The sequence below is a fragment of the Bubalus kerabau genome, chromosome 11, assembly GCF_029407905.1.
Source record: "Bubalus kerabau isolate K-KA32 ecotype Philippines breed swamp buffalo chromosome 11, PCC_UOA_SB_1v2, whole genome shotgun sequence".
NCBI lineage: Eukaryota > Metazoa > Chordata > Mammalia > Artiodactyla > Bovidae > Bubalus > Bubalus kerabau.
In genome coordinates, this window is record NC_073634.1 from 22,625,634 (window position 1) to 22,640,931 (window position 15,298).

Consider the following 15,298-nt stretch of genomic DNA (forward strand, 5'->3'; position numbering starts at 1 on the left):
CCAAGGAGTAACTATGTAACTACATGAAGTAATGGAGGTGTTAATGAACTTGAAAATGGTGAACATCACAAGGTATACATGTATCAAATCTTCACTCTGTGTGCTTTAAATAATACAATTTTATGGGTCAATAAATTGGTTACACAACAAAGTAACCTAAGTATACTTTTACAGCCTTTCAAATACTTGACCCTTTACTATAGCTATTATTTGTCTGTCCCCTACCCCCCCGCCCCTTTGGCAGGCTGCTGAACTATTATCTCATGTAACTTCTAAATTCTCTTTTTATCTTGTTTGTTGAATCCAAGAGATGCTCCAATTGGTCTGGACCCCCGGATATTAGGAAACCCAGAATAAACACAATCCTCCAGATATCTACTCCAAAAGCAGAATCATCACTTTTGTTCTAAGAACTTTTATTTTTTTTTTACTAACACTAGAAATGAAAATATTTAACTTTGTGAAGCATATTTTCGTATTCTTCACCTATCTAGTTTTCCCCATTTTGTCAATTCCACAATTCTAGTACCTATTGATGATACTCTGAGATAGTCAATGTCATTCAAATAATTTTTTATTTTTGGCTGTACCACATGGCGTGTGGGTACTTCCCTGACCAGGAACGGAACCTGGGGCCCTGAGTGGAAGTGCAGAGTCCTAATCATTGGATTGCCTGAGAATTCCCCAAATAAACTTTGATAGTCCACTTTTTTCTCATTTAAATTTTTCAACACTTCCATCCGTTCTGCCACTCATTTTTAATAAGTTCCATTACACATCAATAGAAACATTTGAGAATTTATAGGGATGTATCTCTACCATTTGACAGAGAGTATGTTCCTGAAGTTTTTGATAAATTATGTTTTTATAAACCAAATCATCTCTTCATTTCTTTTATCCCTCAATTAATAGCAGGGAATTTTTATTTAAAGTATTTTTAATAAAATCAAGAGAAAATAAATACTTTAAAAAACCTTAAAAGGCCTTTGAAGTTAATCCATCTGTGAGATCTCTTGGCAAGCAATAATTTGACGAGTTTAAGAATGCACTCCTCAGACATGTTAGACCCCTGTGTTCAACACTGAGATGTTAAATGGATATTAGAAAAATACGTTTTCCAGTAGATTTCAAACTTTCCAAAAACTAGAAATTCTTATGACCCTCACAAGTTGCTAAAGAACCTAACTCTGAAACCTCTACACTTTCAGCCTTGGAAGTCTTTCCAAACTAAAAAATTAAGGATTTATTACTTAAAAATTTAAAAAAATTTTTCATTTCTGGCTGTGCCTCATGGCTTACAGGATCCTAATTTTCCAACCAGAGGTTGAACTTGGGCCACAGCAGTGAAAGTGCTGAGACGAAACCACTGGACCACCAGGGAATTAGGGCTAGAGTACTTAGACTCTTAAGAATTATGGAAAGAATTCTGAGATCTTTTTTAATGTATAAGCCCAATCAGTACCATGAGACACCATGAACTCCACGTCACTAGGCCTGGATTTGCCACCTAAGTTGACTTCATGCTGTGTGTGTGACCTTGTACAAATTACTGCACCTCACGGACTAGAGAGCTCGTAAAAGGATTACATTGAAGAAATGTAAATGAGCAATAATGATAGCAGCCAGCACTTACACAGCACTGAACTATGTGTTGGGCTGTGTTGAAAGCATAGCTGCTGCTGCTGCCGCTGCGACGCTTCAGTCGTGTCCGACTCTGTGTGACCCCACAGAAGGCAGCCACCAGGCTCCCCCGTGCCTGGGAGTCTCCAGGCAACAACACTGGAGTGGGGTGCCATTTCCTTCTCCAATGCATGAAAGTGAAAAGTGAAGTGAAGTACAGCATACACTGACAATCACATGGGTTTACAAATACAGTAACTCACTATGGCTGATTCATGTTAACATTTGGCAGAAACCAACACTATGCTGTAAAGCAATTATCCTTCAATTAAAAATTAAATTAATTAAAAAGTACATTAACTCATTAATCTTATTAAAACCTCAGCTCTATCACTGTTTAGCTGTGTAGCTGTGGGGAAGTTTCATAATCTTCATTAAAAAACCTATGAGATAGGTGCTTTCCTTTTCATTTTACAGACAAATAAAAGCACAGTACAATGGGATCAATCATGTTTACCAATAGGGCTTTAATGAAAATGAAAGCAATTTGTCCTTTGGATAAACTATATAAGTCAAATCTAGGCTTAGATCTAAGATATTAATCAATATATTATGTTTCTTGCAAGCTGTTATGTACGTAAAATTAGAAAAATGAATTAGAAATAGTTTACTGTACTTCAATAGTTTTCAAGTATACAAACTTCAAAATATCTGCCCTGAATGGGTGCACTGCAGGACAGTTGCAAATTCAGTAATTCTAGTACCAAAATATTAATACTAACATTTAAAAAAAAAATTCCAAAACCGCAATGCTCCTCCTCAACCTTCCTATGTAAAAACTTTGTTTACCATTTGTCTTCCCCAACATGAATGAAAGTATTTTAGAGGTGGGAAATTTGTTCACTGTGCTATATCCTGAGTTCTTGAATAGTACCCAGCACATAGCTGACACTCAAAAACTTCTTGTTGAATGAACAACTAAATGGCAGTGTGAAGGACAGGAGGAAAGAAATATAGGATCAAGGATGCGGACTTCTCAAAACAAAAAAATAATAAATGACATATTCAAAGCATATTAATACAGATGCCCAACAGGGAACTAAAGATTAAGTGACTCAAAAGCTGGTGAAGAGCAAGTAACCAAAGAGTGCCCAAAACCCTACTTTCTTTCTACTGCCCCCCAGACAGGCACTGCAGTATATTATACCACATTATTTCTCATTCACATTTTACAATGCTAAGTACTTACCGATACAATGCTGCATAATATCGATCCGATATTGTCTGCTGAGAATTCATGACTTGGAAGAGTAACATTAAAGCCTGCACACTGGTATTAAAATTCACAACATGCAGCACTTTGAACAGCGTATCAACCTGCTCCCTCACTTTGTCATCGGCAGTCTGGGCATAGGGGTATGCCCTATTCACTCCTGTTAAAAGGGCACTGAGCATTTTTGATTCAATATCTTTTTTCTTGATGCAAGTCCGAAAAAAACAAAAATAAAGAGTTATTAATTTGTTAGCTAGTTCACTTTCTTCATGAGAGAGGACCATTTGATTTAAAAAGCAAATTGCATAATACTGGGCTTTGGAGCTGATATTTGAGCGGAACAGCAGTCTCTCTACTTCACCACACACAACTCCTTTCATGTTGGGATGTTTACAAAGCAGTGTCTCCAACAGATGGGAGGCTTTGGTGGCTATTCTGTTCTGAGGATCTCCCAGTTTATTTACCACCTGCACAAGAAAGGCCTTTTCTTCCTCAGGTTTGTTACAAAGAAGCTCGTGAGCCACCACGAGGGCTCGAGTTTTGGTAGCTACTAATGAATCATGACTTAATGTTTCTAAGACTTGCACAAATTCAGCCACTAAGTGTTTCAGCTGGTGTTCAAAATACCATAATATGAGTCTTCTGTCTCTGGAGTCCCTGTTGCCACTGGACAACTGCTCTAGTTTGTTGAAAGGATGCTGGCTGAAAACCCGTAGCTTTCGATTATCCGGCAAAAGGTCTGTAATGAGTAACTCTTTGAAAGTATCCAAAGCCATGAGGCACTGCTGTTTGCTGCCCTTCTTTTTCACAAGGTTCACGAGAGTTTCCACAAACTGGAGTGTGTGAATAGCATCGTCCTGAATAAGAAGAATCATGGCTGCCATTCTGTCACCTAGAGTCCCTGATGATACAATCGCCTTCATCCAGGTAGAAGAGGCTCCCTTTTGGTTATTCGTCTTATTTTTGAATAAATTGATTTCATGTTCATACAACTTCTGAGCCAAGGCTTTGTACTTGGACACAACATCCCGAGGCTGGGGTTCCAAACAATATTCATTGCTATATTCCATATCATACCATTTGCCGCCAGACTTAAGTAACAATGTCTGTCTCTCAAAAAATTCAAAGATGTCCTGTTGCTTATCTTTCTTTGCTTTTGTTATGGCACTGTTGTTCTCATCAGAATGCTGTTCTGGCCTCTTCTTATTTTTCACCTTACTTTCACTTTCTGCTGCTTTTTGCTTTTTACTATCTACTTTAGATACTCTTGATTCCTTCTTGCTATCATCTTCTTTTTTAGCTGGTTGATCTTCTTCAATTAAGAAACCTTTTGCGTACTTGGCCAAACTAAGATTCTGAATAAATGCTTCCAATTCACCTTGCTGAAAATCATCAATTGCTCCTTTTTTGCCTCCATCCACAACTTCCTCATTCTCATCCAAAGCAGCCAACATAAGATAATCTTGCTGCATAGAAACATACGAAAAGTTAAAAACAAATTACAAATCTAACAGTTTAATTAAAACTTCAAAAGTTAATGATATTTATATTGCTGAAATCAATTATCCATGAAATTGAGTTATCAGAGTATTGCCTGGGCTCCCTTCCACACCGAAAGTACTTGATAAAGCAAAGATTTAAATGCAAAGGGAATTCTCTGGCAGTCCAGTGGTTAGGACTCTGTGCTTTCACTGCCTTGGGCCAAAGTTCAAACCCTGGTCAGGGAATTAAAACCCTGCAGGTCAAGTGGCACAGCCCACCCCGCCACCCCCCACCCCCAAAAAAAGTGAAAAACAAAACTATAGAGTAACAGGAGAAACCACAACATTAAAAAAAAAAAACAAAACAGGGTAGGGAAAAATTCTAAATATGACATAAAACTCAGGTCCCATATGGAAAAGAATGGATAAATTTACCATTCTCTCGTACACACAAAACATTTACAAAAATCAGAAGACAGATAAGTTGGAAAAAACAGTAACTGGCAACTCATATCAAAGTAATCTGGCTTAATATTTAATATAAAAGTTCCTCTGCATCAGTTAAGGAAGTGACAATCCGACAGAAAGATGTGCAAGTATATAAACAAGTAAGAGGTTTTTTAAAAAAATGAAAAGATGCCTAACCTCACTCACATTTAAAGAAGTCCAAATTAAAATCACAACGACATATCCATTTCTAAACATGTCAGACAAACATAGATGATACTAACACAGGCGGTGCTGGGGAGAGGGTGACGGAAAAAAGCACTTTCCCATATTGCTGATGGAAGTTCTCTATGGAAAGCAATTTGCCAACTTCAATCAAAATACCTGACAGACATCCTTTGACTGAGTCAAAGTTCCATTTCTATAAATTTATACATCCACTTACTAATGTGGGGAAAGATATACATATTCAAGGCTATTTACTGAAGCATTATTTAAAATAGCAAAAGACTGACAAATATCCGCAATCAATGGCTGGTTAGATAAATTAATGATTTATGCTGACATAAAACCAATGACAGAACTTTGTATACTGATATGGAAGCATCAAATAGTATAGATATACTACACCTTTTGTGTAAAAAATAACACATACAGGGGTGTGTGTATTTGTTTGAAAGATATAAAAAACACTAAAATGACTGCTTCCTGAAGAGGAAACTGCATGGCTGGAGATTAAAGTGAGAAAGAAGATCTTTCATTATGCACTTCCTCCTTTAAAATGCAACCCAAGTACAGACCAAACTGTCAGTCTGCCCAGGGAAAAGGCATTTCTCCTGCCTCTAATCACTGACCCCACTCCGCCCTCTCCCACACTGCCCAGAAGTCTACCCTCAAAACAATTAATACAAAGCCAAACTGTCACATATTTGCTCCAAATCTTCTAACGGTTTCCCATAAAATGAGAGCATAAGTCCACCCTCTTATGTCTCTGACCTCATTTCTTACCGCTCTTCTCTCACCTCACTTGACCTCAGCTCACTATTTTACTGTTCCTGGGACAACAAAACCAAAAGGGCTCACTCCTTTCTTCCCTCCAGTTTTCTGCTCACTCAGTGGTGGATTCCCCAATCACCTAGTTTAAAACTGTAAGTCCTTTCCCACTCATTATCCTCTCTCGTTTTAGCTTTCGTCATAGCTCTTACTCAGCGTTAGATATACTGTGTATTTCAAAGTTTGGTTACCGTTTCATTAATATGTAAATTCCAAGAACGCAGAAAGATTCTTGAGCGTAAAGTGAGGTGTGTGTACTTAAGATTCTAACACTAGTGGGATCCCAAACACGGATGTCAAGAGGTCGGAACAACAGTCCTCTCCGACCTGATGGAGTGCCATTTATATACTACGTCAATAAAAAGAGAAGATAACCTACATTTTAAGAAAAGACACGGCAAAAAAAAGTTCAATTCTAAACGACATTTTTCTTGCAATATTACGGGAAAGAAGTGCAGGAAACGCGCAGAGTACATTTCGAAGCTGGAGTCTGAGCTGCGAGCTCCTGCTCCGCAGCTCGGGGGCTGCTGGGCCACTTGATCCGCTACTCGCGGGGCAATTCCACTCGCGACCCCTCCACACGCCTGTCTCCTGTCTTCGGGAGCCCGCGGCCATTACCTTGGTGCCTCCGAGCCGTAACACTTCCTGAAGGGAGAACGCATCCTCGGTTTCATCGTTATCATCCTCTTCGTCTTCGTCTGGATCTTCTAGCCCTTTCTCCGGGCCCCAGGGCCGTTTGGCATGGAACTCTAAAGGTTTCTCGGCTGCCGCCATAGCAAGCAAGGCACGCGCGCAAGGCCCCTAGCTTTCTTCCGTTAGGCCGAGTGACGTACTTCCTGTAAGGGGCGTGGCCCTCACAGGAAACAGGCGCAATCCCCATTTCCGGGCGAAGCTTTAGCGCAGGCGAAGTTAAGCATGAACTTCTTGGCGGCAGCCGGCGCTAGGCGGCTGTGCGCAGTGCGCGCAGGTAAGAGATTGCGGTGCTCAAACCCTTGTTGCCTTGGAAACCGCCCGGGGCGCCTTCCTCAGTTGAGAGGACTCTGGGGCGCTCTGGGCTGCAGACTGGAGTCCAGCCTAGGACATGGAATGGCTGTGTGGTCTTGGGCCGATTGTGGCCCGAGACCGCTTTTCTGGCTTTGGCTAAGTGAAAGGTTGACGAAGGCGCCTTGAAATCACTCAGGCTGCTGTGTCAACACTTAAGATTTCTAATGAGTTCCGTTTAATGGTTTGTTTTTTTTTTTTGCAGTCCTTCCTTGCCTTTGGAGAGGAAACTACTTAAGCTCTGGGAATGAGCCTGCAGAAAACAATTCTGTGACCCCCATGCTGAGGCATCTTATATACAAAATCAAGTCTACTGGTCCCATCACTGTGGCCGAGTACATGAAGGAGGTCTTGACGAACCCAGCCAAGGTATGGGTCGGGGCACCAGGCCACCAGGCCCACTCGAGCAGCGCTGTGGGATGTGCGCAGAGGAGCCCGAGGGCCCTCAGCCCTGGCGGGAGCCTCCCAGGGCAAGAGTCAGGCTTGAAAACCTTTAGTTCAGTTCAGTCGCTCAGTCATGTCCGACTCTTTGCGACCTCATGGACTGCAGCACGCCAGGTTTCCCTGTCCGTCATCAACTCCTGGAGCCTGCTCAAACTCATGTCCATTGAGTTGGTGATGCCATCCAACTATCTCATCCTCTGTCGTTCCCTTCTCCTCCTGTCTTCAGTCTTTCCCAGCATCAGAGTCTTTCCCAATGAGTCAGTTCTTTGCATCAGTTGACCAAAGTATTGAAGACCTTGGGACAGATAAATCAATCTGTCAATTGGTCAGGGCTGGGTCAAGTCAGCGGCAGTGTCATTAAAGACAGGACACATTCCAAAGATGTTAAGGAGACAATGTAACCAAGTGGATTTATGAGATGAGGAAGGATGACTTCCCTACTTGGGTTTATGGTAGTTGTTGGAGTTATTTTTCAGGAAGAAGAGAATACAGGAGTAGGAAGAGGTAGGACAGAGTTGAGTTCAGTGGATGAATTTGAAGTGTTTGTGGGACTCAGGTGGCACGTGCAGTAGGCAACAGGAAGTATGAATTTGGTGCTTGGAAAGCTGTGTTGTGAAGGCATCAGCAGGCATTGGAAGCATATTCCATTGAGAATGGGAGGTCTGGACCTTTATGTTACAGCATTAGGCATTGTTACAGCTTTCTGACTTTCCTTTCCTTTCTGCTGTACAGAGCCACTTGGTGAAAGCCTGTGGTTCTTTTATTTCAGTGTTTCACTTTTTTTGGGTTGAATCATGAGATCTGTGGAATCCCAGGGTTCATCTTCCTTTTGCTTTTGGATGTAGTGGAATGACTCAGGGTCCAGAGGTTTAGTAAAAGAAGGGATCCTTTAATGCCTGTATACAGTGCTACAGTGTACCAAAATTTCAGGTAAGGAGAAACTTTAAAACACACTTACCTGGGTTCGAGTTGAGATCTGCTCTTCATTTATCCATTTGTTGAGGCGCCATCTATGGCGCACACTGTTTCAGCCTCTGGAAATACTGCAGTGGACAGTGGAGCACCGCACTTAAGTTCTGGTGAGAAAATGAGCCAGGGAGCAAATAATTGCACAAGATCACTGTGGATTGTTTTAACTAATTCTGAGGGTGAAAAAGACAACACCCAGATTGATAGGGATTGGAAGCAAATAGTGTGGTAGGAATAGGGGTTGTGGAAGTGCCTTAGTTATGTTTTTCTACCAGTTCTGCAAAATGACTGTTACTTTGTAAAATCTAGGTAAAGGCACTGTTTATTTTGCTTATTTAGAAGAGAGAACTTTCTTACGAAATACTTGTTTTTCTAGTTGTATACATTATATAAGATTTTGGAGGGGTGTTTTAAAAAGCTTATTTGAAAATTAATGTTTTCTCCATTTTTTTCTTCTTATGTAGGGCTATTATATGAACCGTGACATGCTAGGAGAAGAAGGAGATTTCATTACTTCACCTGAAATAAGTCAGATGTTTGGGGAGGTAATATTCAATATAAACTATAGAATAAACTAATTGTTACAAACATTTGAGAGAAAATCAAGTAGTATTATTCTGCAGTAGTGTTTTATAAGTTTTGTTTTTTGTGATTCATGAAGTTTTAATTTTTTAGTGGTTTGTATACTGAAAGAATAGAGGTATATAGAGGACATTTAAAAGGTTTATACTTTATGTAGAAAAGGAAATGTAGCCATATGAAGAACAAAAGGAAAGAGAAAGAAAAGAGACAGAAGGTGAGGCATTCGAAAAGAGGAGAACCAGATGAAAAATGAGAGTGGAAGGATGGAGAGAGACAACAGGTGAGGTGTAAAAGGAAGTTGGGAGTACCAAAGAAGGAAGAGAGAAAAGATTAAAAAAAACACTGAGGAATCAGTGGGATCAAGATGTGCGCTAAAGCCCCTATTTCTTATTTAGCTGTATTTATAGTAGATGTCTCCTTTGAGGAAACTTTGTATTCTTTTCAGGAATTCTAGTTCATTTATTTCCTTATATAATCTTTGATCAATTTAGAAATAGGAAATAGTACACAAAAGGAAGAAGAATCTAGGCATTAAAAAAGATTAACTATCACTTAAAGCTATGTGATTATTGAAATTGCATGAATATGAAGAAATGGCCTAATCGTGCTTCATATGTCTGTTCGCTTTCAAGTACTAGTACCTTTCAGTACGTGTCATGAGACCTTTTATAGTGGAGGCTGCCTTTTAGCTAGGTGTTTTCTTCTGTGACTAAGCATCGTAAGTGGGATGTGTTGTACTGCGAAGTTCCTATGTGTGTATACATATATGAACTTGTTGAATAACATGTATAGTTGTTTGCACACGTTCTGCTTTCTGGTATAAAGTCTGTTTACATGGTTTTATATCCTGGTATCCTTTTATGCTTTATAATGCTCAAATGTAGTTCTTTCCTTCTCACAGCTCCTAGGGATATGGTTCATCAGTGAATGGATAGCTGCTGGAAAAAATGCAGCTTTCCAACTGGTGGAACTAGGCCCAGGCAAGGGAACCCTCTTGGGAGATATTTTGAGGGTAAGTAACAAAGTCTCATGTACCTGAATCTTGTTACCTGTTTTTAAAATTTAGTTTTATTTATTTTTAATGTGCTGAGTATTCACTGCTGCATGGGCTTTCTCTAGTTATGGCAAATGGGGGCTACTCTGTAGTTGTGGTGCGAGGCCTTCTCATTGCAGCGACTTCTCTTGTTACAGAGCACAAGCTCCAGGGTGCATGGGCTTCAGTATGTTGCGGGCCGCAGGCTCTGGAGTACAGGCTGAGTAGTTGTGGCTCAGGGGCTAAGTTGCCCCACATCATGTGAAATCTTCCTGGACCAGGGTTGAACCTGTGTCCCCTTCATTGGAGGTGGATTCTTAACCATTGGACCACCAAGAAAGTCCAGAATCTTGTTACTTTTAACTGAGTTTGAAAACTTTGTTGATTTCCTTGGCTTTCAGCCTCCTTCTCTCATATTTCTCAGCTAAAATATAATGTCAAGGTAATATAATGAATCATTACTTATTATCTGTTTGTAATCTTAAAAAGTGGGGGTTTGGGGAGAATGTGAGTTAAAAAGTGTAAGACATTTAGAAGACATTATGGAAGAATGTATTCATCTTTTGAGTAGGGAGTTTTAAAAATTGATGTAAAAAAGCAGAAGCCACAAAGAAAAAGATTAATAATTTCCATTATGTTAAAATTAAGAACTTTTTTGTTCTTTAAAAAAACTAGGACCTTTTTGTTCTTCAAAAATACCATAAAGTGACAAGACAAAGCACAAAGTGGGAGGAGTTATTTTTAACACATACAACTAACAAAGAACTGACAGTTAGAATACATAAAAAACTCCTTTAAATCCATAAGAAAGTGACAGAGAACTCAACAGAAAAGCCAAGCCAAAGATGTAAACAGACCTGTCATAGAAGAGGAAATCCATATGATCAACAAATACAAAAAGATGCTCAGACTCATTGGTAGTCAGAGAAATGAAAGTTAAAATCACAGTGAAACCATTCTACTCAAAATTAGAAAGACTTGGTGAGGATGAGGAGCAAGGGGACTCTCTCATGCTGCTTATAAGTATAATTTGGTGTAACTCCTGTGACTAGCTACTGGACATTATCTGTTAACATCAAAGTCACTCATATTGTATGATCCAAAATAAATTGTGAGTTTATTTTGCATGTACGTGATAATTCGTGTAAAAAAGAAAAAAAAAAAAACAACACCCATTCAATTTCAAGAAATTAAAATTTGCTGATGTTATGTAATTTCTGCTTGAAATTAGGAATTGAAGTTTTTTTTTTAATTTACAATTGTCTGATGAAGAAGAATCATTATATTGTATGGCTCAGAGTGGAAAAGACCTACTGACTTACGTTTTCAGGGCTCAATTTTGTATCTTTTTAAATTGACAAAGTCATTTGAATATAAAATAATAAAATTCTCAAACAATATTTTGTCTCAAGCACCTTAAAAATTAAGCCCACAGGTATTTTTCTTGAATTTTTTTTATTGAAGTATAGTTGATTTACAGTGTTTCAGGTTATAGCAAAGTGATTATATATATTTATTTTCAGATTATTTTCAATTATAGGTTATTATAAGATACTAAATATAGTTCCTTGTTGTTCACCTGTTTTATGGTTTTTGCTGGTCCTTGTTCACTTGTTTTATATATATGGTAGTGTGTATGTGTTAATACCAAATCCTTCATCCTTGCCTCCCTATAATCCAACTGTTAGGTTTGTTTTTTGGAAAGAAAATGTTTGGCTTTATCAATTCCCCTGCCTACGCGTCTTCAATAGCTACCCTCTTACCAATATAAGATGTTCACAACCATTTGCCATACCTTAAACTCTGTGCTCCAAACTATATGCACCAAACTATACCCACAGGTGTTAAAAATGTCTTGAGGATGCTTCCCTATTTCAAGTTCTAAGAACTCTGAAACAGCCAAAGAATATAAAGAAAATAGCCAAAGGCATAATTACAGATGTTTTATTTTTGATCAGATTTCTGAAGGATATTTCTCTTCAGTTCAGTTGCTCAGTCGTGTCTGACTCTTTGTGACCCCGTGAACTACAGCATGCCAGGCCTCCCTGTCCATCGCCAACTCCTGGAGTCTACCCAAACCTATGTCCATTGAGTCGGTGATGGCATTCAACCATGTCATCCTCTGACGTCCCCTTCTCCTCCAGCCCTCAATCCTTCCCAAATCAGGGTCTATTCAAATGAGTCAGCTCTTCGCATTAGGTGGCCAAAGTATTGGAATTTCAGCATCAACATCAGTCCTTCCAATAAACACTCAGGACTGATCTCCTTTAAGATGGGCTGGTTGGATCTCCTAGGAGTCCAAGGGACTCTCAAGAGTCTTCCCCAACACCACAGTTCAAAAGCATGAATTCTTCAGAGCTCAGCTTTCTTTATAGTTCAACTCTCACATTTTTCTGTTAGGAAGAAGTTTTCCGTATGTAGTTTCATCTCAAAACTGAATTTGAAAAAGTTGTCTTGTCCTTATCAGTCAGTATCTGCATATACAGATCTCAAAAGTAGGATGCATATCACCAGTGAATATTAAATTCAAGTGAAAAAAAATTGATGTACTTACGCAGTTAGCATTGAATATTTTGCATTAATGTGTATTGATAAAATATTAGTATATTTGTTTTTTTTCTCCTTATGTTTACAATGGCCAAAAAACCAAAGTATGTGTAGCTGAGGAAAAATTGAAATGGAAAGAATCTCAAAGTTAAACTGTGAAGTTATTCAGTTCAGTTCAGTTCAGTTGCTCAGTCGTGTCTGACTCTTTGTGACCCCATGAATTGCAACACACCAGGCCTCCCTGTCCATTACCAACTCCTGGAGTTCACTCAAATTCATGTCCATCGAGTTGGTGATGCCATCCAGCCATCTCATCCTCTGTTGTCCCCTTCTCCTCCTGCTCCCAATCCCTCCCAGCATCACAGTCTTTTCCAATGAGTCAACTCTTTGCATGAGGTGGCCAAAGTACTGGAGTTTGAGCTTTAGCATCATTCCTTCCAAAGAACACCCAAGGCTGATCTCCTTCAGAATGGACTGGTTGGAACTCCTTGTAGTCCAAGGGACTCTCAAGAGTCTTCTCCAACACCACAGTTCAAAAGCATCAATTTTTCGGTGCTCAGCTGTCTTCACAGTCCAACTCTCACATCCATACATGACCACAGGAAAAACCATAGCCTTGACTAGACGGACCTTTGTTGGCAAAGTAATATCTCTGCTTTTGAATATGCTATCTAGGTTGGTCATAACTTTCCTTCCAAGGAGTAAGCATCTTTTAATTTCATGGCTGCAATCACCATCTGCAGTGATTTTGGAGCCCCCCAAAATAAAGTCTGACACTGTTTCTACTGTTTCCCCATCTATTTCCCATGAAGTGATAGGACCAGATGCCATGATCTTCGTTTTCTGAATGTTGAGCTTTGAGCCAACTTTTTCACTCTCCACTTTCACTTTCATCAAGAGGCTTTTTAGTTCCTCTTCACTTTCTGCCATAAGGGTGGTGTCATCTGCATATCTGAGGTTATTGATATTTCTCCTAGCTGTCTTGATTCCAGCTTGTGCTTCTTCCAGCCCAGCGTTTCTCATGATGTACTCTGCATATAAGTTAAATAAGCAGGGTGACAATATACAGCCTTGACATACTCCTTTTCCTATTTGGAACCAGTCTGTTGTTCCATGTCCAGTTCTAACTGTTGCTTCCTGACCTGCATATAGGTTTCTCAAGAGGCAGGTCAGGTGGTCTGGTATTCCCATCTCTTTCAGAATTTTCCACAGTTTATTGTGATCCACACAGTCAAAGGCTTTGGCATAGTCAAGAAAGCAGAAATAGATGTTTTTCTGTAACTCTCTTGCTTTTTCCATGATCCAGCAGATGTTGGCAATTTGATCACTGGTTCCTCTGCCTTTTCTAAAACCAGCATGAACATCTAGAAGTTCATGGTTCATGTATTGCTGAAGCCTGGTTTGGAGAATTTTGAGCATTACTTTACTAGCGTGTGAGATGAGTGCAATTGTGTGGTAGTTTGAGCATTCTTTGGCATTGTCTTTCTTTGGGATTGGAATGAAAACTGACCTTTTCCAGTCCTGTGGCCACTGCTGAGTTTTCCAAATTTGCTGGCATATTGAGTGCAGCACTTTCATAGCATCATCTTCCAGGATTTGAAATAGCTCAACTGGAATTCCATCACCTCCACTAGCTTTCTTCATAGTGATGCTTTCTAAGGCCCACTTGACTTCACATTGCAGGATGTCTGGTTCTAGGTCAGTGATCACACCATCGTGATTATCTGGGTCGTGAAGATCTTTTTTGTACAGTTCTTCTGTATATTCTTGCCACCTCTTCTTAATATCTTCTGCTTCTGTTAGGTCCATACCATTTCTGTCCTTTATCGAGCCGATCTTTGCATGAAATGTTCCCTTGGTATCTGTAACGTTCTTGAAGAGATCTCTAGTCTTTCCCATTCTGTTGTTTTCCTCTGTTTCTTTGCATTGATTGCTGAGGAAGGCTTTCTTATCTCTTCTTGCTATTTGGAACTCTGCATTCAGATGCTTATATCTTTCCTTTTCTCCTTTGCTTTTCACTTCTTTTCTTTTCACAGCTATTTGTAAGGCCTCCCCAGACAGCCATTTTGCTTTTTTGCATTTCTTTTCCACGGGGATGGTCTTGATCCCTATCTCCTGTACAATGTCACGAACCTCCGTCCATAGTTCATCAGGCACTAAGTCTATCAGATCTAGTCCCTTAAATCTATTTCTCACTTCCACTGTATAATCATAAGGGATTTGATTTAGGTCATACCTGAATGGTCTAGTGGTTTTCCCTACTTTCTTCAATTTAAGTCTGAATTTGGCAATAAGGAGTTCATGGTCTGAGTCACAGTCAGCTCCTGGTCTTGTTTTTGCTGACTGTATAGAGCTTCTCCATCTTTGGCTGCAAAGAATATAATCAATCTGATTTCGGTGTTGACCATCTGGTGATGTCCATGTGTAGAGTCTTCTCTTGTGTTGTTGGAAGAGGGTGTTTGCTATGACCAGTGCGTTCTCTTGGCAAAACTCTATTAGCCTTTGCCCTGCTTCATTCCATACTCCAAGGCCAAATTTGCCTGTTACTCCAGGTGTTTCTTGACTTCCTACTTTGCATTCCAGTCCCCTATAATGAAAAGGACATTTTTTTGGGGTGTTAGTTCTAGAAGGTCTTGTAGGTCTTCATAGAACCGTTCAACTTAAGCTTCTTCAGTGTTACTGGTTGGGGCATAGGCTTGGATTACCGTGATATTGAATGGTTTGCCTTGGAAATGAACAGAGATCATTCTGTCTTTTTTGAGATTGCATCCAAGTACTGCATTTCGGACTCTTGTTGACCATGATGGC

At 39.6% G+C, this 15,298-nt stretch overlaps 2 protein-coding genes across 3 annotated transcripts in view; one reads left to right on the forward strand and one right to left on the reverse strand.

Moving 5' to 3' along the window:
• CEBPZ (CCAAT enhancer binding protein zeta) overlaps positions 1-6,746 on the reverse strand; it is a 24,783-nt gene extending 18,037 nt beyond the window's left edge. Inside the window, exons 1-2 of the mRNA XM_055539817.1 lie at positions 6,493-6,746; positions 2,870-4,359 (exon numbers count right to left, since the gene is read on the reverse strand). Of these exons, the coding sequence (XP_055395792.1) occupies positions 2,870-4,359; positions 6,493-6,648 (1,646 nt within the window). The 5' untranslated portion in view covers positions 6,649-6,746. The remainder of the gene's footprint in view (positions 1-2,869; positions 4,360-6,492) is intronic.
• NDUFAF7 (NADH:ubiquinone oxidoreductase complex assembly factor 7) overlaps positions 6,686-15,298 on the forward strand; it is a 22,918-nt gene continuing 14,305 nt past the window's right edge. For both annotated transcript variants that reach the window (XR_008700188.1, XM_055539825.1), the window contains exons 1-4: positions 6,686-6,841; positions 7,121-7,284; positions 8,793-8,873; positions 9,812-9,922. Coding sequence is in view for 1 of the 2 variants with exons in the window: in XM_055539825.1 (XP_055395800.1) it covers positions 6,790-6,841; positions 7,121-7,284; positions 8,793-8,873; positions 9,812-9,922 (408 nt within the window). In the remaining variant the exon portion in view is untranslated. The remainder of the gene's footprint in view (positions 6,842-7,120; positions 7,285-8,792; positions 8,874-9,811; positions 9,923-15,298) is intronic.